Source organism: Ursus americanus, chromosome 25 (assembly GCF_024610735.1).
Source record: "Ursus americanus isolate L20-20 chromosome 25, mUrsAme1.1.p, whole genome shotgun sequence".
In the NCBI taxonomy this organism is placed as follows: domain Eukaryota; kingdom Metazoa; phylum Chordata; class Mammalia; order Carnivora; family Ursidae; genus Ursus; species Ursus americanus.
In genome coordinates this window covers 28,892,657-28,912,999 of record NC_142151.1, presented here as the reverse complement: position 1 = coordinate 28,912,999, position 20,343 = coordinate 28,892,657, and the positions used below count along the sequence as shown (strand labels likewise).

General features: G+C 36.5%; 1 protein-coding gene across 3 annotated transcripts in view; it reads left to right on the top strand.

Annotated features, from left to right (window-relative positions):
• Window positions 1-20,343, top strand: part of IPO8 (importin 8) — a 71,252-nt gene that overhangs the window by 19,855 nt on the left and 31,054 nt on the right. For all 3 annotated transcript variants that reach the window (XM_087855737.1, XM_045811769.2, XM_087855738.1), the window contains 11 exons: window positions 115-209; window positions 839-923; window positions 3,618-3,752; window positions 5,378-5,477; window positions 8,330-8,406; window positions 8,691-8,807; window positions 9,507-9,596; window positions 11,329-11,494; window positions 12,499-12,659; window positions 13,510-13,635; window positions 17,539-17,605. In XM_087855737.1, coding sequence (XP_087711863.1) covers window positions 115-209; window positions 839-923; window positions 3,618-3,752; window positions 5,378-5,477; window positions 8,330-8,406; window positions 8,691-8,807; window positions 9,507-9,596; window positions 11,329-11,494; window positions 12,499-12,659; window positions 13,510-13,635; window positions 17,539-17,605 — 1,219 coding nt within the window. The remainder of the gene's footprint in view (window positions 1-114; window positions 210-838; window positions 924-3,617; window positions 3,753-5,377; window positions 5,478-8,329; window positions 8,407-8,690; window positions 8,808-9,506; window positions 9,597-11,328; window positions 11,495-12,498; window positions 12,660-13,509; window positions 13,636-17,538; window positions 17,606-20,343) is intronic.

Genomic DNA, 20,343 nt, shown 5'->3' with positions numbered 1-20,343 from the left:
CAATCTAAACTCACATTTAATATTATTTAATCTGTAACAAGATTTATTCTGCTTTTGCTATTCGCATGAACCCTTTTATTCAGAAATTTAATCTGGGTGTTTCTGTCCTCTTAGGAGACTCTGCAGATTGATGAGGATGATAGACCGGAATTAGTCTGGTGGAAGTGTAAGAAATGGGCACTGCATATCGTAGCTCGTCTCTTCGAACGGTAATTCTGTTTATTAGATTTACGATCTTATGCTCAATACCTCAGTATTATATCCAGTGCTGGATAGGCCCCTTAATGCTCCACAGTAGACCATTATTTGTGGCTTTAAAAGCCATAGTGGGCAAGAAAAAACAGTCACCCTGTGTTTTAAGGTAGGCTTAACTGTGGTCGTTGGCTTTGAGATCATAATGATGTGGACAGTCTTCTCTGGATCCTTCTGTCTTCTGTGAAAAAAGAATGGAGACATGACATTGTGTAGCTCCTTGGAAATATGTAGGAATCATACAAGAAGGTACATGGCTCCTCAGCTCCATAGGAAAGTTAGTCAAATTTAATTGTAGAAACATTTATTTAAAAAAGGTCAGATAATAACATTTTTATTTGTACTATGTGCCCTTTAGAAACTCTTGCTTAAGTAGGTGGAAGCTTCTGTCTGAAATTTTAATTATGGCCCAGAATCTAAGTACAAACTCATCCTGATTTCATCTTGGGGCTTGTGGAAAAGAGGAAAGTGTTAGTTTTCTGCCCAGATAGAATAGATCTTTCAACAAGGGACTGTATTGAAACTAGGGAGCATGCTTTGTTTTAAAAATTTGTAGTATTTAAACATTTTCTCTTTGTATTTTAAGATATGGAAGCCCAGGAAATGTCACAAAAGAATACTTCGAATTTTCTGAATTCTTTTTGAAAACCTATGCAGTGGGAATTCAGCAGGTAATAAATGTATGCTTTTTAAGTGGAAGGACAGTTATTATTGAAAGTAGTTAAGTCATTTCTATCCATTTAAAAGTAGGTTATAAACATATTAATATATTATATGTTTATAGGGGATGAAATGGCAGCTCTAGGAACCGAATACAATGCAATCAGCCCTAGAACCAAATGTGCTAGGGCAGCTTCCTTCTAAACTCCTAAATGCTAGACTCAAACCTTTTAAATTTGTTGATACTGATGTTGCAGTGACCAGTGCTTGAATTGGGTTTTTCTGTTAACTCTCGGACCTCTTATGGGTTTCTTATTCTCTGTTCCTTCGATCCTCATCTCTTTGTTCGAAGCTTTTGTATCAGAAGATTTATGTAATGAATTGATCTATTTCAAGAGGGGTGGAGCTCAGAAGTTAAGACCTTCAGCTGAGAACTTACACATTTTTGTGGAAGTTTGGGAACCATTTTGTACAGTGAAAATTTGTTCTTGAGAAATAATCCAAGTTGGTATTAATATTTAAAACCTACAAAGGACATTTGGGTGTGAAGAGTGGTTGACCTGTATTGCCATTTAATCACATTTTTGTTTATATTTCAACGCATGAAGTTTAATAACTATTCCAGCACTGGTTGTGTTGAGACCACAGTGAGGAAGCAAAGATTAAACAAACATAGTAAAGCCATTAATGATATAGAGGGTGTTTCTAGATTTTTATAAATCTGTGCATATTAGTCTTCTTTATTGTCAGTGATACCAAGTTAAATACTTCAACCCTGTCATCGTAGATGGAATACTTCCTTTTATGGATGATCATTTCTAAAAAGTACCTCACAACAATTCAGGAAAGCTATGGCTATAATTTTCTCACAAATTATTTTGTTGGCCCACAAGGAGGTCTGTAGTGCAAATCAGTGAATAATGAATGAAATGGTCTGTTCAGCCATTCTCTATGGAAACTGGGATAATCAGGAAGCAGATCAGCTCTGTCTTCTGCCGTTTCCACGGCTGTTACACTCATGAAGCATCCTAAAGTCGATGCCGTCTTGAAGTGTGCCCAGCCTGGTTTTTCCGGTGCCACGTAAACACGTGTATGTCGCTGTACGTACATATGCTTTCAGATTTCATGGCCTTTCATCCATGTCATAAACTATTTGTACCTTGGTTACTTAACGTATATATTCCTAGTATTTAAAAATTGTTGTCTTATGAGAAACTGTTCTCCCCTTCACCGTTGTTTCTCCTCTCCCACCACCTCTGCTTGTGGAAGCCACAGCTGTCTTAGGAAGAACCACGTGCAGTAGCGTCCGCTTGTAGCTTGCGTCGCAGAAAGGGCAGCTAGGCGATGGCAGCCCTGCTGACAACTTGAATAAACCTGAATTTTTATGTAACTTGAACTGAATTCATGTTCTTTTTTTTTTTTAAAGATTTTATTTGTTTATTTGGCAGAGATAGAGACAGCCAGCGAGAGAGGGAACACAAGCAGGGGGAGTAGGAGAGGAAGAAGCAGGCTCATAGCAGAGGAGCCTGATGTGGGGCTCGATCCCAGGACTCCAGGATCACGCCCTGAGCCGAAGGCAGATGCTTAACCACTGTGCCACCCAGGCGCCCCTGAATTCGTGTTCTGAGTTTATAAATTCTGTGCATGTTTTGAAAGAACTCTTTAATCAGCACTTCAGTTTTAAGCTTGCTATAGTGACGTGCTCTGGGAGCAGGAGCTGGAAGATTTGGACTTTGTTGTACTGCTACCTCTGATGGAGGGTCCTAGGGACAGTCACAGCTTGGGCGTGGTTCCTTCCTCATGAACAGTTTTTTTTTTTTTCTTAAATAAGACTTAAAAAAAATAACTTTTCAGTTTTGTATTATGTTTACAAAGACTTTCTGTGGTCTGAGACTATAAAATAAAATTCTTCAATATTTTCTGTTTTTTTTTTTTTTTTTAAGATTTTATTTATTTATTTGAGAGAGAGAGTGAGAGAGCACAAACAGGGGAAGCGGCAGAGGGAGAAGCAGGCTTCCCGCTGATTAGGGAGCCCGATGATGTGGGACTTGATCTCATGACCTGAGCTGAAGGCAGACGCTTAACCGACAGAGTCACCCAGGGCCCCCTTCAATATTTTCTTCTACGCATCCTATGCTTTTATTTTTTTTGTTGACGTTGCTGAAATAGCTCCCCATCTGGAATTAATTTTGGTGTGGAGTTTAGTTAGGGAGCTGACTCCCCCCCCTCCCCCCGACAGAGCTAATCTGTTGTCCTGATACTGTTTTTTGGATAACTTACCATTTCTCTTCCAATTTGAAATGTAACTTTATCAACTATTACAATCTGTTTATGGTGTCTCTTGCTGTGTGGATGTTTTCAGTGTTCACTTAGTGAAGTCTGTTACTACTTCTTTGAACAGAAATCTTATTTGAAGAACTTAGTTACGTGGAATAGAGCGTAGACTTACCCTGAATAGTCCCCTAGGTTAGAAGTGGGACAAATGGCTGGAAGTTACAGTGAGACACCCTTCGGTTCAATATAACGTGGACCTCTCTAATAATTAAAACAGTCCGCGAGTTTTCTCACAAAACGTTGATTTCCCCCCAAATCTGTTTATTTTTATCTCTATGGATTCTGGGTTTTATGTCATGCTTAAAATGCCCTCCCCTTAACCTTAAAATTATTTCTGTTCTCCTGTACTTTCTTTTCCTCTTTTCCTGTAGGTACTACTAAAAATTTTAGACCAATATAGACAGAAAGAGTATGTAGCCCCCCGTGTTCTTCAGCAAGCATTCAACTATCTTAATCAAGGGATTGTTCATTCTGTCACCTGGAAGCAGATGAAGCCACACATACAGGTTAGTGTCAGGGAATAGCTCTCCAAGCTTGTTCTCTGGTTAAGTTAGGTTTTCCAGACAAAGTAAGTTACTAATCCTATATTATATATTTAATATATTTTTATTTCCATGAATAATTTCAAATGCGTACAGTCTTATATCTGATACGATGGGCTTGGAAATTTAAGTATTTGAGAAGAGTGAAGCCTTCAGGTTTAATAGTTTTAAGACCTGGATTCAGTTGGTCTTACTTGGAGTCTCATTTAGCCTCAGTTTCTCTTGTGTTCAGTCAGATAATGTTTTCCTAGCCTTCTTATCTAAAGGTTGCTAGGCTCAAATGTGGTATTTTACGTGATAACATTTTGAAAAGAGTCACCAAGGCTCTACTAAGGTAGCATTATTTTGCAGGAAATGAAACAAGATCATTTTCTTTTGTAGGTGTGAGCTAACAAGGTTTTTATCTCTCTTTGGGAATTAAGTTCGAAGTTATCTGTTTTTAAATCAGTTGTTAAAGATAGAATTCAATGTCATTATTTAATTAAAGAACAAATGAGAATGAAAAATTATTGGCTATTAATAAATTCTTATTTGCATTTAGATAATTTTGGGTAATTCAAAGATGTTAGGAACTGAATTCTTTTTTCCCCTCTCTCAAACTAAGAATTCTTAACGTTTTGTAATCTCTATGATAGTATCTAAAAAGAAAAATAAATTCTTTTACTTTGCCTTTGGTGTCCAGGATAGAATTTGTTTAGTGTTGCCTTATTACTGGTCTTATAAATATAATCTTTTTTTTCTATTTTCTGTGGACATCTTAATATTTGTCTAATCCCCTTGATCAAATAGTGATAGTTTCTTTGCAATTAATAAAGATATTGATTTCATTTTATATACTATGCTGTTATAAATTAAGAGTGGATTTTTTTTCTTTACTTGATGCCTTTGGCCTTATTTTTTATATTGCTGTAATGTAGGAATAAGAAAAGTCCAATTCCTCGGTTGAATTTTTTCTCCTAGAATTTAATTAGGAATAAGTGAGAAGAGATGATCCTATTTTTGCGTCTGTAGTTATTACAGCACAAACAGTCTTAGTAGGGCTTTAGCAGCAGTGTGCATAGAGGCTATTAGATACGATTTTTTTTTCCCACCCGAAATCTATATTTCTACAGTAGGAAATTTTTTAAGAATGGAAGAGGAAAAGAAATTTTAATATTGCTGGTACATTGACATTTAGGACCAAAATGGAAATGTAAAAATTCACAATAAGAAACACTATAGTAAATAAAACCTTGGCTTGATATTTATTTTTCTTCCTTAAAGAATTAAGGTGTGTTTAATATTAATTTGTTAGTAAAACTTTATTATCTCTGCTATTGCTTCAAAGAATAGCATTTCCATTCATCTCTTTCCCTATACTTTTAATCAGTTATTGTTTAAAAGCAATCTTAAGTTTAATTCTTTCTCCCCCACGCCCCTAGGCTTTTGCTTTCCTGCTTTCCCCTCAGCCAGTGCAAGCTTAACACAAAGATTAATGTAACGGTCTGGAAAGCTAACATCATAAATACCGTAAATACATTATAAATATTCCTCAAATTTGAATAGCCCATAGCCATTTGTTGTTTTGTTTTGTTTTTTTCTCTTCTTAGAATATCTCTGAAGATGTCATTTTTTCTGTGATGTGTTATAAAGATGAGGATGAAGAGCTGTGGCAAGAAGATCCGTATGAGTACATAAGAATGAAATTTGGTAATCGAGATGATTTTATTCCTCATCAGTTCCTGGATATGTAGAATAGTATAACTAAATTTATATTTTTAAGCAGATTTTATTACTTGGTTACATTCCCAAAGTTCTGCGTTGCCTGATAAAGCCTGAAACTCAGGAGAGGTTGATGTTCTGTTGAGCCAATGTACTTGAGACCTTTGCGTGTAGATGATGGAACGCTGTCTTGTTCATCCATCTTAGGGGTGCCGAAGCAGTCATGGAGACACCTACAATTTTTTCTGTTGTGACGCTGATCTGGAGGGGTCATCCCTTTCTGTACCTTTTGGGATACCCATTTGTAGATTGGGTTGTTCTTAGTCTGGGAGATTATTTGGATTTCTGCATATTTTGGGAGCACCCCAGTTTAGTATGCCTCTTTATCTTGGTGGCTAAGTATTCCACAAGAGAGTGAGAATATCACTGCATGGCCCCGTTCTCTGGAGGAAACTTTTTGCTTGGATCTTTCTGGAAGTTACTGAACTGTGTAGGTTGCTTTAGTTCATTCCCTTTTATCCCCAGTTTAAACTAATTGCTCCATGGAACCGTCACTTCATATAGCAGAATGTTACTTGTGTACCTCTGTTTGTCCTGCAACTTAGTGCTATTTGAGGGCAGGGACTTTTTCTTGTTTATTTGCTTTATTTTGCATTCTCCATCCCTTCTCCACCTCTCCATTCCTCTACTAGTGCTTGGCTCTAGTCTGCCTTCCATAGATGTTGAAATAAATAATTGATAAAACTAGCACTGCCCCAGGCATGTCAAAGATAGTGACAACGCAGTGCTTTTTCCCTTGTTGGGCCAGGTTACCTGGCTACTTGAGTTAAGCCTGCTGGTAGGGATGCTAGATGATGGGTTATGTTGTTTTTACAGTGCTTTGTGTTTAGTATCATTTGGTTCAGAGGGCCTCTTCTCTTGGAGACAAAGTACCAGAGAAGCAAATGAAGGAGAAACAATATTTACCATCTGCCTTATCCCTCTGTTCTAGTTTCCTTTTGAAAATCATTTCACATATGCTGGATTTATTATTTCCCCTTCCTAATGACTTTGTTTTCCTGGGAGCAGAATGATTAGCCAGTCTTTCTTCTACTTTCTTTCTTTGTTTTTATTTGTTTATTTATTTATATTAACACATAATGTATTGTTTGTTTCAGGGGTACAGGTCTGTGATTCATCAGTCTTCCACAATTCACAGCGCTCCCGTAGCACATACCCTCCCCAGTGTCCATCACCCAGCCACCCTATCCCTCCCACCCCCCTCCACCCAACCCTCACTTTGTTTCCTGAGATTAAGAGTCTCTTATGGTTTGTCTCCCTCTCTAGTTTCATCTTGTTTCCTTTTTTCTTCTCTTCCCCTATGATCCTCTGCCTTGTTTCTGAGATTCTTTCTTCTATATTCAAGGTGTTCTTTTAGTGTTTAGTTTTCCTGTAATACCTGTGTGTTTCTGTGATGGCGGGAGTATTTGTTTAGTGTTCAGAAAGCTACCATGATTTCACTTCCTCTTTGTGTCAAATAAGATAGTATCTCAGTTTTTAGAAATATAATAATAAAGAGCTGTGAGTGTTGACAGAATTGACATTTTTACTTTTGGATAACTATAGGAAAGAACAGTTACACAGTTATGTAGTTTTCTTTTTATATTTTTGCCATTTATAGTTATTTATATGAACGAAGTAGTCTTATCTAAATGCATTGACATTAATAATGTTTTTAGATTTGGAGAGCTCAGGCTCTTGATGTTAAGATAGTGCGGGCGCAATTCTGTCGTGGCCACTTACTCATTGTGTGACTGTGGGCAAGTTCCTTAGCCTCTCTGACATGCGCTATTTTCAGCTATAAAATCAGCAATACTAATGGTGTTGGGAGGATTGAGTGGGATAATACATGTAACTAACTTCCTTAACTGCTCAGAGGAGAATATTAGATGTTTGTAGCATCTTCGCATAGCACCTGCCAAAGAGTAAGTGCCTGGCACAGTGGGTGATCTCCTGAGTGTGGTGTCTGGCACTCGATACGTATTAGTTATTAGTATTATTACATTTGTATTTTATATTTTGGCAAAGACTTAGATTTGGTTTTATTTTTATATTTAAATATGGACGTATGAGATACTTTACAAATATCTGCCTGTTCTGAAATTTGTGAAAGTTCTCATGATGTTCAGTGGTGTGTTTTAAATATGTATATTCAATAAATAGCCACTGAATCCCTGCTGAATCTGCCTGTTGACAGAGCCAAGCACTGGCCTATTAGTCCCCCAAGGCTTTTACACTTGTGGTTTCCTTTGTTTGGAGAGCTTCATCTTTAGATTTCCATGTAGAGTTTGCTCCCTCCTTCATTCAGTTTCTGCTTAAGTGTTACCCCAACAGAGAATTAAAGAGACACTATATTTGAACTAGCACTCCATATAACTCCATATAACTTCACTCTCTTTCTCCTTATCCTATTGTACCTATTATGTATGTATGTGTATAATCTGTCTCTCTCTCTCACCTTGTGAGTTCTGTGAGAACTCTTTTTGTTTGATCTTTGTATCCCCAGAACCTTGACCAGTGCCAGGCACATAGTAAGCACTAAATAAACTTTTGTCCTCAGTGAAACAGATATGCCTAATATATATTGTTCTCTTTAATATGATTGTTTAAAAGGACAACATATGGAGTTTGAGAAATAATTGTTGTGTACGGGAGCACTGATGACATATCCTTAGCCTTTTCCTGCTGTAAACCAGTGTCCTGTGTTTTATTTTTTGTTTTGGAATAGTGGTCAGTCGGGTTCAAAATCTATAATAAGTAATTATATTTTTAACCTTTGGTTTAACCTTTTAAAATCCTAGATATATTTGAAGATTATGCTTCTCCCACCACAGCAGCCCAGACTCTCTTGTATACTGCTGCAAAGAAAAGAAAAGAGGTATATAGTTATTCTTTTTAAATCCAAAATTGAAAGATGGACTGTGTTGATTTGACACTAGTTATACCCCCTACTATTTGAAAAATTATACTATTCGTTATAATCTATCACTCGAATATTTTCCTGTCCTAGTTAGGGAAAAGGGTTGTTTTCTTAATTATAATTGCTTGATAAAACACAATAAAATGGCTTTAGTTTTGCAAATTTGTATATCGTACTTAACACTATAGTAATAAGGCTGTGGAAGGTCACATAGACTAAAATGGATTCTTCTGTTTCTCTAGGTGTTGCCCAAAATGATGGCATTTTGTTATCAAATCCTAACAGACCCAAACTTTGACCCAAGGAAGAAAGATGGCGCCCTGCATGTGATTGGTTCCCTGGCTGATATTTTATTGAAGGTCAAGCTACTCATAATATTATTTACTTAAGCACAGGCAAATGAGAGAATATGAAAGTTGTGAATAATTTAAAACTTGTGACTGCTTCTGCATAATTGAGTTGACTGTAAACATCCTTTTTTGTGTCACCTGTTTCTTTAATTAATTTTTTAATTAATTAAAAAACAGTTTTTCAGTGTGAAACTATTGCCATATGAAAAAAGGATACAAAATGACTAGTGTTATTTATTGCTGCAAAAGTCAGTCAGTATCAAATTATATGTAAGGTACTGTTTCTGTCTTGTTTTATTTATTTATTTATTTATTTATTTATTTATTTATTTATTTATTTATTTATTTAATTTTTTAAAGATTTTATTTATTTATTTGACAGAGGTAGAAACAGCCAGCGAGAGAGGGAACACAAGCAGGGGGAGTGGGAGAGGAAGAAGCAGGCTCATAGCGGAGGAGCCTGATGTGGGGCTTGATCCCGTAACGCCGGGATCACACCCTGAGCCGAAGGCAGAGGCTTAACCGCTATGCCACCCAGGCGCCCCTCTGTCTTGTTTTAAAACATACAATACGTAGGTCAAATAATTTTATAAAATTTCACATAGAAGTATATTAAGCATAAGTCATAATAAACATACTTTATTAGCTGTGATTTTTATATATGTAAAAGGCATTGCGAAGTTGAAACTTCATTCTGTTTCCTTACAGAAGAGTTTATTCAAGGACCAAATGGAGTTGTTGCTGCAGAATCACGTATTTCCATTGCTATTGTCTAACCTGGGATATCTTCGAGCTAGAGTAAGTTTTCCATATTTCCATTATGTATCTTAAAGTATTCATTTGAGGGGCACCTGGCCAGCTCAGTGGGAAGAGTGTGCAACTCAATCTTGGGATCATGTGGGGATCGTGAGTTTGAGCCCCATGCTGGGTGTAGAGATGATTAAAACAAAACAAAACAAAAAAACTTAAAAAAAAGTTCATTTGTAAGATAGTTATTGAACTAAATGTTTTTGGGTAAATTGACCTTTTACCATCTATTGGGATAAAACGAAGTCAATTAGAATGTCCCTTATGGTCACCTAAGCTGAATAAAAAACAAACTAGTAAGTAAGGGATTTATGGATTTTAATTCCAGCTGCTTTAAATGTTCACCCTAACCTACTTGCTGCATTTGTAACACATGCAGGGAGAGGGATGATGTTACAGCAATAATACAATGTAAATTCGTAAACTGATTAATTTTCAGTCTCTAAAACAGCATGAAATTCTAGTTTGGCTAAAAACTTGATTAGTATAAATCGTATATTAGGTTGACATATATGCCTTAGAAAAATGGAGAAAATAATAATCCATGTAAACTTATTCATGTTCTAAGTGTATATTACTTCTAGAATCAGTATCTTTTATGGAGAAATAAAAGTAGAACTTTAATTCAAGAGCCTAGTATTTATCTTTATAACTACATCAACACAAAAAATGTCTTGCTATAAAGAGCATATGTTAACAATGTCTTACACACTAAAACATTTTATAAACAGAAGGTAGTGTTCACTGGAGAAGTATTTGGGCATGTGTAGATTAGAGGTGCAGAGGGTGTGCAAGTATTTTTATAGGTAAGCTGTTGTCTTTGACAGGCTGTGTGAATTGTAACTCTCTTGCTAAGAGTCTTTGGCAATTCACATTATCATTAATTGTGTTTCATGTACGTAGACAAAGTAATAGTCTAATAGTTTAGACTAATTGTGTTTCATGTACATAGACAAAGTAATAGGTCTAATAGTTTAAAACTTGGTAACCTCTAGAAGGTTTAAAATTCTTCATACCTTGTATGAGCAAAAAAAAAAAAAAAAAAACCAAAAAACAAAAAAAACGAAGCTTGCTAAGTCCTGATGCTAGTAAGGGAAATAATGTTTCATTTGTTTGCTGTGAAGGCCAGCAAATGAAAGTCAAACATTGGTTTGTAGTAGCTCTTACATGTAAATAAATAACAAATTAGTTATGAATCATAATATTTATTAAGCTTGAACAGGATTTCTTTTTTTCAGAGACACTTCAATTTGGTTCCATTTTCTTTTCCCTATAAAAAATGCATATAGGTAATTTAGAAGTAACAAAACTGCCTTTTTTTTTTTTTAAGATTTTATTTATTAATTTGACAGAGAGAGACAGCCAGTGAGAGAGGGAACACAAGCAGGGGGAGTGGGAGAGGAAGAAGCAGGCTCATAGCAGAGGAGCCTGATATGGGACTTGATCCCATAATGCCGGGATCACGCCCTGAGCCGAAGGCAGACGCTTAATGACTGTGCCACCCAGGTGCCCCAACAAAACTGCCTTTTTAAATTAAAAAAAAAAAAAAAAAAAGGGAAATCCAGAAGTTAGCAACTAAGGCTAATATGCTACCCTCCAAAAATAAACAGTACTTGGTAGAGTTAATGATATTTTACCTAGTAAGAAGTTCCTTTATGCATGACCTAATTATAGAATGCCATTATCCTAATAGTTCCCTACTTAATTTCTTCTTCTAACGTAGTCCTGTTGGGTACTTCATGCATTCAGTTCTTTGAAGTTTCATAATGAGCTCAATCTAAGAAATGCAGTTGAACTGGCGAAGAAGAGCCTGATTGAAGATAAGGAGATGCCTGTCAAAGTTGAAGCTGCCCTTGCTCTCCAGTCATTAATTTCTAACCAGACACAAGGTAAAGCCAAAAATACCTTTTAGAAGGTTTATTCTATTTTTATGTTTGACATAATCTTCTCACATAGTTTCTTTACTTCCTTCCCTAATAGGGATGATTCTCTGTGTCTTAAGATGCAGGGTTTAGATTTCTGAGCCTTTGTCCCCTCAGAATTTTATGGAATTTTCTTCTTCCCCTTTTTAGGAGTTCCTATTGACTGGTTTCCAGAAAAATTTTAGATTAGGAAATAAGTTGGTAATCACGGGGCGCTGGGGTAGACTGGGAATCCAGAGACCTGGTGTCTAGTTTTGATTGTCCTACAGGTTGCTGTGTCAACCTGGGCAAGCATGCCATATGTCAGGGGCTAGATAGACATATATTTAAATACGCAGGCTTGGACTAGATGGCCTCAGGATTCTGTGATTCTACTTTCAACTCTAGCATTCAGTGATTCTACTAGTTCTGAAAGTAGCAAGTGGGATTTCTAGTTGGTGATGGCACAGATAAATCATTTGTGTTCAGAAGAATATTGTTTAAAGTTCAGGTAAACCTTTGAAAGTAAATTCAGTTTTATGAAGAACACGAACGTAGTTTACTTCTATTCAGCAGTGTTTCAGTGAGTATTGTATGGGGATATGTGGCGGGGAACGGGCACCATCAATACTGGGCTTATTTTTTATGTACGTGATTTTTTTATACTTGTATCTTGATGTCATATACACGTCCTATAAGTCATGCTGATGATAGAGCATTTGTGTAATTAGAATTTCTCAATGAAAGCTCTTGGCATTTTGGTTAGAACAGTTCTTTCCCATGTGTAGGATTGATTACCCCTAATTACTTAGGGGGAAATGGATATATTGGTGAAGATATTTTGGTACAGCTTTGTGTCTTATTTACCATAGAGCAAGCATCTGCCAAGAATCTATTACTCTGTGTCACTTTACCTTGTCACCAAGTTAATTCCTTTCACCACTTGTGAATGTCTAAGTTTTTACTGATTTTTGTTTGTTTTATTGCATTAGCTAAGGAATATATGAAGCCACACGTGAGGCCTATCATGCAGGAGCTGTTGCACATTGTTAGAGAGACAGAAAATGATGATGTAACTAACGTTATCCAGAAGATGATATGTGAATATAGTCAAGAGGTAGCCTCAATTGCTGTTGATATGACACAACATCTGGTAAGAATGGGCAAAGTTTTATGTTAATTTGAAAGTAAATTCAGCCTTGAATAATAAAAATAAAAGCCTTGACTTATCTGAATTAATTAAATTACAGAGTTTGGAGTTTAGTTTTATATGCATTTGAAATGTTAATATAAAAATGTTTGCTCTAATAATTCTGACAGTTGTTAATTTCTATAGTCAATTAGACTTAAATCTAATAACATTGGGATCATTTCATCTGTAATATTCTGAGATTTCATAATGATGTGCTTTGATGTGAGCCTTCTAAATTTTCACTTTCCGAGCGTTGAATCTGGAAACTAATTTCTTTCAGTTTTGGGCAATTTCTTGAATTACCTATTTGATTAATTTCTCCCTACCATTTTTTCCCCTGTTCTATAATTCTGATGCAGAATATTGGGTCAGGACTGAGTCTTTAGTTTTCCTTTTTTCTCCTGTTTTCCATGTCTGTCTGTCTTTTTCTGTTTCATTTTCTAGGTAATTTCTTGACTTTGTCTTCTACCTTCTATCAAATTTTTCATTTGAGTGTTGCTAGATTTCACTTTTCCCAGACTTTGGATTTATTTGTTTAATGATAACCAGAAGTTAAAAAATAGCTATCTAATTGTTATAACTCCAGTTATTAGATGTATATTCCACTCCAGTGATTAGATAAGGAAAAAATGGCCATATTTAAAACATGACAGTTTCTATCATTGATTTAGTAACTTGAGTTAGTGTGTAACTTAAGTGTGAGCAAGACTGACATCTAGATGAGTGCCCTGCCCTTTTATTAACTTATAACAACAGTGAGGGGTAGGTATGACAGTACTGATTGTGGAATATGTATATGTTACGTTCATAGGCTGAGATATTTGGCAAAGTTCTTCAGAGTGATGAATATGAAGAAATTGAAGACAAAACAGTAATGGCTATGGGAATTTTACATACTATTGATACTATCTTGACAGTTGTGGAAGATCATAAAGAGGTGGGATTTCTTTGTGTTTTGTTATGTCATTGTAATAACATTAACTGAAATTTACATGATCAATGGGCATGACTTTAAAATTACTATTTAGTTATGTTGCTAGACTTTAAAAATTACCTTCAAATATTAAAGGAACATACTAAAATAATTGAAGGGGGAAATATTACATGTTGTTGTAAGATATATAGTATATTCCTTTGTACTAAACTGAGTTTATCGCATCTGCTATGTTCTAGCTAGGTTGTTGGGGAATATCAAATTTAATAAGACATGAGCTCTGCCTTGTGGAACCCACAGTCTTCTTGGTAGAGAGAGAGAGCCATTCAGTCACAGTGGCAGATATTAAATAATGGAACAAAATTCAAATGTAACAAACATCATGAGAATGGAAGGGAAGAAGAGCTTAAAACATCATCTTTCCTAAACTGAATTCCAGAAGAATATTGGGATAAGAATTCGTGCAATTATTAAGTGCTTTCCCTCTATTAGCTGATAGACTTTCACTAATGTTCCTGTGCGATCACTGGAGCAGGTAAATGGTAGTGTCCTTTTGCAGAAGTGGAAAACAGGTTCAGATAGTATTGAGAGACTTGCTCACAGCCACAGAGTTTTGGGTTTGCAGTCAGATTATTCTGATAATGCATCCATTCATCTCCACCCGAAACCTTCTGCTCTCCTCCCCAAGCATTACACAGCCTCTCCTTCTTTTTTTTTTTTTTAAAGATTGTATTTATTTATTTGACAGAGAGAGACAGCCAGCGAGAGAGGGAACACAAGCAGGGGGAGTGGGAGAGGAAGAAGCAGGCTCCCAGCGGAGGAGCCTGATGTGGGGCTCGATCGCAGGACTCCGGGATCACGCCCTGAGCTGAAGGCAGACGCCTAACGACTGAGCCACCCAGGCTCCCCTACGCAGCCTCTCTTTAAATCAGATTTGCGTTCGTTACTTCTGTGAGTTCAGGCTGACTTGCTCGGCAATGGCGGCAGCTCCTGTCTCGTACAGTGTGACTTAGGAAGCAGCTGCCGGTTCTTTAAATAGCGTTGTTAAACCCTGTGGCTGTTGACTTATCCTGTGTTTATCACATACCAATGGAAGATTACCAGATTCTTTTTTTTTTTTTATTTGAAAAGATTTTATTTATTTATTTGACAGAGACACAGCGAGAGAGGGAACACAAGCAGGGGGAGTGGGAGAGGGAGAAGCAGGCTTCCCGCCGAGCAGGGAGCCCGGTGCAGGGAGCCCGATGCAGGGCTCATTCCCAGGACCCTGGGACCATGACCTGAGCCAAAAGCAGACGCTTAACAACTGAGCCACCCAGGCGCCCCAATTACCAGATTCTTAAAAACAGTTTGTTATTCTTCTCCTGGGCAGGCCTCCTTCACCTAAAAGGCTGAATATGAAGTTTTACTTCCATCTTTATTTTTATATCCTTGTTAAAACTGTACGGGCCGTTCAGAACAGTGAGATGTTGCAAATTAAATTACAAGTGTACTTAAGGATAATTCTTTCGCCTTATATGCAGAACTTGTATTTTAAATTTGGAGAGACCTTAGAAATCCCCTCGTCCAGTTTTCCAAAATACGTGTGTGTAGAGGATGGGCAGTAGTCAAATGAGCAGCAGGATTAGTTTGAAAATAAAATAGTATTTTAGCTTTCCTTTTTAATTTTTTTACACTTGATGTTAAATTTATTTTGCATTTCAAATAAAGGAGCATGCGAACTTACTGTGATTATCAAAGGAGGCACAGATTAAAACTGAGAGGCGCTAATCAATTCCAGCTTCCTTACCTACAGATGAAAAAACTTAGAAACTGAAAGCCCTCAGTAAGTGGCTGAACCAAGGTCAGAGATAATTAGAGGCAAAACAAGCGCTGGAATCTTGGTCTCCTGACTGCCTGTCCTGTGATTTTGAACTTTGACTTATTAAAAGCAAACTTTGAGAAGAATATATTTCCTTAAAAGGAAAAATCACATGTGTATGAATACATGTACAAACAGTATATGCAGAACAAAACTAGAAATCTAAACCGGATGCTTATGCATATGCAGTTTTTCTTTAATGGTTTTAAATATATTGACAGATTTTTAAACTCGGAGATTTTTGGATCATTTGAACTTTAAGATAGTACCTTATTTTTTTTCTATTTTTTTAAACAGTCATTGTTAGCATTTATTATATATTCTTCCAAGTAATGTTTATGTACATGTGTCTTTTTCCAGGGCTGGTTTTCAGGGATATCCAGTGATAAATAAGCAGATCAGTTATTTACAACCGGCAACTGCTCTGGTACCTTGCTCTCCATGCCTATGGGTGGCAAAATGTGTTGATTATTTAAGACAGTACTTTAAAGCTGAATATTCAGAGAATATGCCCCAAACTTGAAATAGGATACTCAGATGAAAATTGTAACCCATGGTGGAGTTCAATTTTTGCTTACTTAAAAAATATTTCGAACAACAGATGTTGAAAAATCCGAAAGGTGTGAAAAGATAGTGAAAATTCACTTTCTCGCTCAGCTCCCCAGATCTAATTCTCTCTAGAGGTAACTCCTCTACAAGGTTTCTGTATCCTTCCAGAGATTTTTTTTTTTCTATAGCTAAGCAAAAAAATGAGTGTGTGTATTTTTCTTTTATGAAAATGTTAGCATACAGTTTTTATCTGCCATTTTTGAATTATATTTTGGTGATCCTTCCACATTAGTCACGAAAGTTAAATATTTTTATTAGTTGCATAATATTCCTTAAAAAAAAAGATTTTATTTATATATTTGTCGGAGAGCACAAGCAGGGGGAGTAGCAGGCAGAGGGAGAAGCAGGCTCCCTGATGAGCATGGAGCCCGATGTGGGACTCGATCCCAGGACCCTGGGAGCATGACCCGAGCCAAAGGCATATGCTTAACTGACTGAGCCACCCAGGCACCCCCCCCCCCTTTATTTTTTTTAAAGATTTTGTTTAGTAGTTTCATAATATTCCTTTATATGATATGTCAAGTTTATTCAACCAGTCCCTCATGAATGAATATAATTTAACTGTCTCTTGTTAAATGGAACCTTGGTTGATATTGATCACAAACATCCTGTAGTGAGTGGCCTTTTACATGTCATTTGCATCAGTGATAATGTGTTGGAGAGCAAAGTCCCTGAAGTGGAATTGCTGGGCCAAAGGATGTATGTATGAGTAAGCTTGAGAGATATTGCTAACTTGGCCAACTTAACACTTCCCAAATCAATGGACAGCAGTGTCTCTTTTCCCAGCCATGTACTTTTTGATCATTACCAGTCTGATAGGTGAGAAGTGGTAATCTGGGGCTTAGAATTTGTACTCTTACGATATATTTGAGTGAACATCTTGTTAAAAGTTTAAGGTCTGTTTATACTTCTTTTTCATAACCTTTGCCTTTTTTCCTGTTGATTTGATTTCAGGGGAGGGAATTTGATCTTGGTGATACCATTTGAAAATAATTCCCTCAATTTTTCATTTATCTTTGACTTCCCCCTACCCTATACAGATATTAATTTTTGAAATCAAATGGCTCGATATATTTATTTCTGATTTCTGTGCTTTGAGCCATTTTCCGTCTTCAGGATTATGCACAACTTCTTTTCATTTTTTCTGGTATTTTTATGGCCCAAGTTTTTACATTGAAATCTTTCATTCATTAGGAACTTATATTGGTATAAAATATGAGGTAAGGAACTAACTTAATTTATAATTTTATTATGGATTTAACTCCCACTTTTATCATTAGTTTACTTTTCAGAATTTTTGGTTATATTTTTCACTTGAAATTTAGGATTGTCAACTTCTCTTTTCAAAAAAATCCTGTTGGTATTTTTATTGGGCTAATATTTATAGGTTAAGGGTTATGATGAATTTTAAACTAAATGTTTAAATTTGTCTTTAGGTTACTCAGCAGTTAGAGAATATCTGTCTACGGATCATTGATCTTGTTTTACAGAAACATGTAATTGGTAAGTTCAAAGGTAGAGTAAAAAGGTAAACTGATATTTTTAAATTTGGTGAACTTAAAGTGCATTTTTAGCCCTTCAAATTCAACAATATGGACAATTTTGAGAAAGAGAAGCTTGCATTTTCTTCTGTTTTTGGATATACTTTCTAGTATTAGGTATCTATGTTTTCATCTAGAGAAAAATTCAATATATCCAATGAATTTTTAGTCTTGGAATTTTTAAAGGACAGAGAACTTTAAATTTTACATTTGTAGAGAGGAAAAACTGGGATGAGGTTCAGGCAAGGTTACTTTAATCTGGAATTGAAAAATGTGAAATGATAGACCTATGTATCCTATCAGAAGTATGAAATAACTGTTGTTCTGTTATATTATAGTGCCTGACTTCTGAGTAGAATGAGTAACTAATAGAATCAGAATGTTGCAAACTGATGGGAATTTGTGGAGGAGACTGTTTGTCCATAGTATCCAAGCATTTTGAAGATGGCAGCCCCACGTCATGTGGACAAGGGGAAGATGCAGCCTGTGTAGTGTGCAGACAGAAAGCGGAAGAAAAGCATGTGACTGCCTAAGAGCAGTTGTCTCCAGACTTTTTATCATTGATACCATTAATAAAAAATTGAGCATGCACTTCTAATATAGGTGAATAAGATTTGAATACATATTATAGGCAATATACATATGTTACTAAATGACATTTACATCCATAAAAATAGAAATGTAAAAGGATGGGATTAAATGTCTCTCTATATAAAGTGTTCTAATATATTATTTTCCCTTCTCAGTGGATTATCTTGTACGTTGCCTAGGGTACATCCTCCTTCCTTTTGAAATCATTGCTGTAAAACAGTAGTTCTCAAACTTTGGTGTGCGTGAGAATCACCTGGAGCTAGTTAAAATGACATTTCTGGACCATAATCCTAGAGATTCTGATAAGCAAAAAAAGAATATATTCCCCGATGTCCTTATTCATGGAAGAGATTGTAACTGAACATTTTCCATTTAAATTTAAAGTAATCTTGAGTGAAACCGTGAAGTAAGGCGAAGAGAAAAAGTTTATACCAACCAGCTATTTGATTTGAGCAATTGCGACATCAGGATGTTAAGGAAACAGGCTATTTTGGGGTACAGTGGGTAGAGGAGAAAGCCATGGCTCCAATTGCCTGTCTGATAGCCCATCCCTAGCCCTAAGGTGATGGATGATCTTTCTTATGTTTTTAGCTGTAATGTAATGTTAATGGCCCATTTTGAACCGATATTTGGCCATACAGGATCTTAGATAAGAAAATGTATATATATTTGTTCTGCAAGAGGTCATGGGCTGACTGTTATTCTAGGACCTCCACCCCAGCAGCCTGACTTCATTCGTGTCCATGGCCTAATCTCTTTCCATTGTCCCACTTTCCTTTTATCGCTGGCCCATTTTCATTGTTAATTTGCTCCTAAAATTTCATTTATTATTAGAAGCCAGGGTGAGCTATTACTGCTTTAACGGCTTTATCTAATGCAGAAAGTCAAAGTAAATACAACCATCCTACCCTAATAGTCTTCTTGGTTGAGAATGATTGAAATAACTTTTGGTGAATTCAAGCATACATGGAATTTAGTGGAAGGCTGTTTGGTAGTTCACTGAATCTGTGGGAAGGCTGGAGTTGGCTGGAGCCAGCGGGACCGTGCCCTAGAAGTGGTCTGCCGAGGAGGCCAGTGCTGCCTTTGTCAACACGGGGTCCCGCACGGCTGCCCACCACAGTCCAGACTCCAGTACAGCCACAAGAAGTAATCTGCAACAGATTTGCAGCTTCTAGTTTCTCTGTCAAGGCTCGAAGTCCTGATCTTCAGCATCGCAGTGGCTGGGTCGTGCACACGTGCTGAAGCTGTGAAGGGTGTGCTCGGAAATCTTGGGCGCCTTTTCTGTCTTTAGGCTTCAGCTTCATGTTAAGAAGAGGCATTTACTCTCCTTTCCTCGTCTCCACGGTGTGGGGTGATGATAAACAGAACTTTCAGATATTTCATATTCAGATAGTGCTGTCTTACGTAACAAATTATTTCCCAGTATCTGTGATTTCCATCTTACTTTGCTCTTGGTAAGGCAAGTATCTATCTACTAGCTTTTGAATATATTGTTTTAAATGTTACAGAAAAAAACTCCCAAGTGCATCCAGGGTGAATATTCGTTCCTTTTATTAAAGATTTTTTAAACTTTTTGAGAGAGAGAGTGTGCACACAAGTTGGGCGGGGGGGAAGAGGGAGAGGGAGAGAGAGAATCTTAAGCAGGCACCACGCTCAATGTAGAGCCCGATGTGGGGCTTGAATTTACGACCCTGAGATCATGACCTGAGCTGAAATCAAGAGTCAGATGCTTAACCCACTGAGCCACCCAGGCATACCTAGTTCCTTTTAAATAAGAGGGGAAAAAAACCTTTGGGGTTAAAAGACTTTTGCTTAGTGACACGGTAGGAATTATTTGAAAATTTTGTATTAAGAACTGTGTTTTCTCATTGTGTGTTTAGATATGATTTCCTTTTGACAGAGGGTAATAATAAAAAATACATATGCACATACAATAGCATTCCGTTTGGACTCTTTTTAGGGGGTATAATTGTCTTGCGGTAAATACCATACAAATTTTACAAGGTTTGTAAATTGACAAAATATGGTCCAGAATAGTTTGTAAACATATGTGAGGCAGGAAGATATTTTAGCCTAACTTAATTAAGCTTCCCAAAGAATATTCTTTGT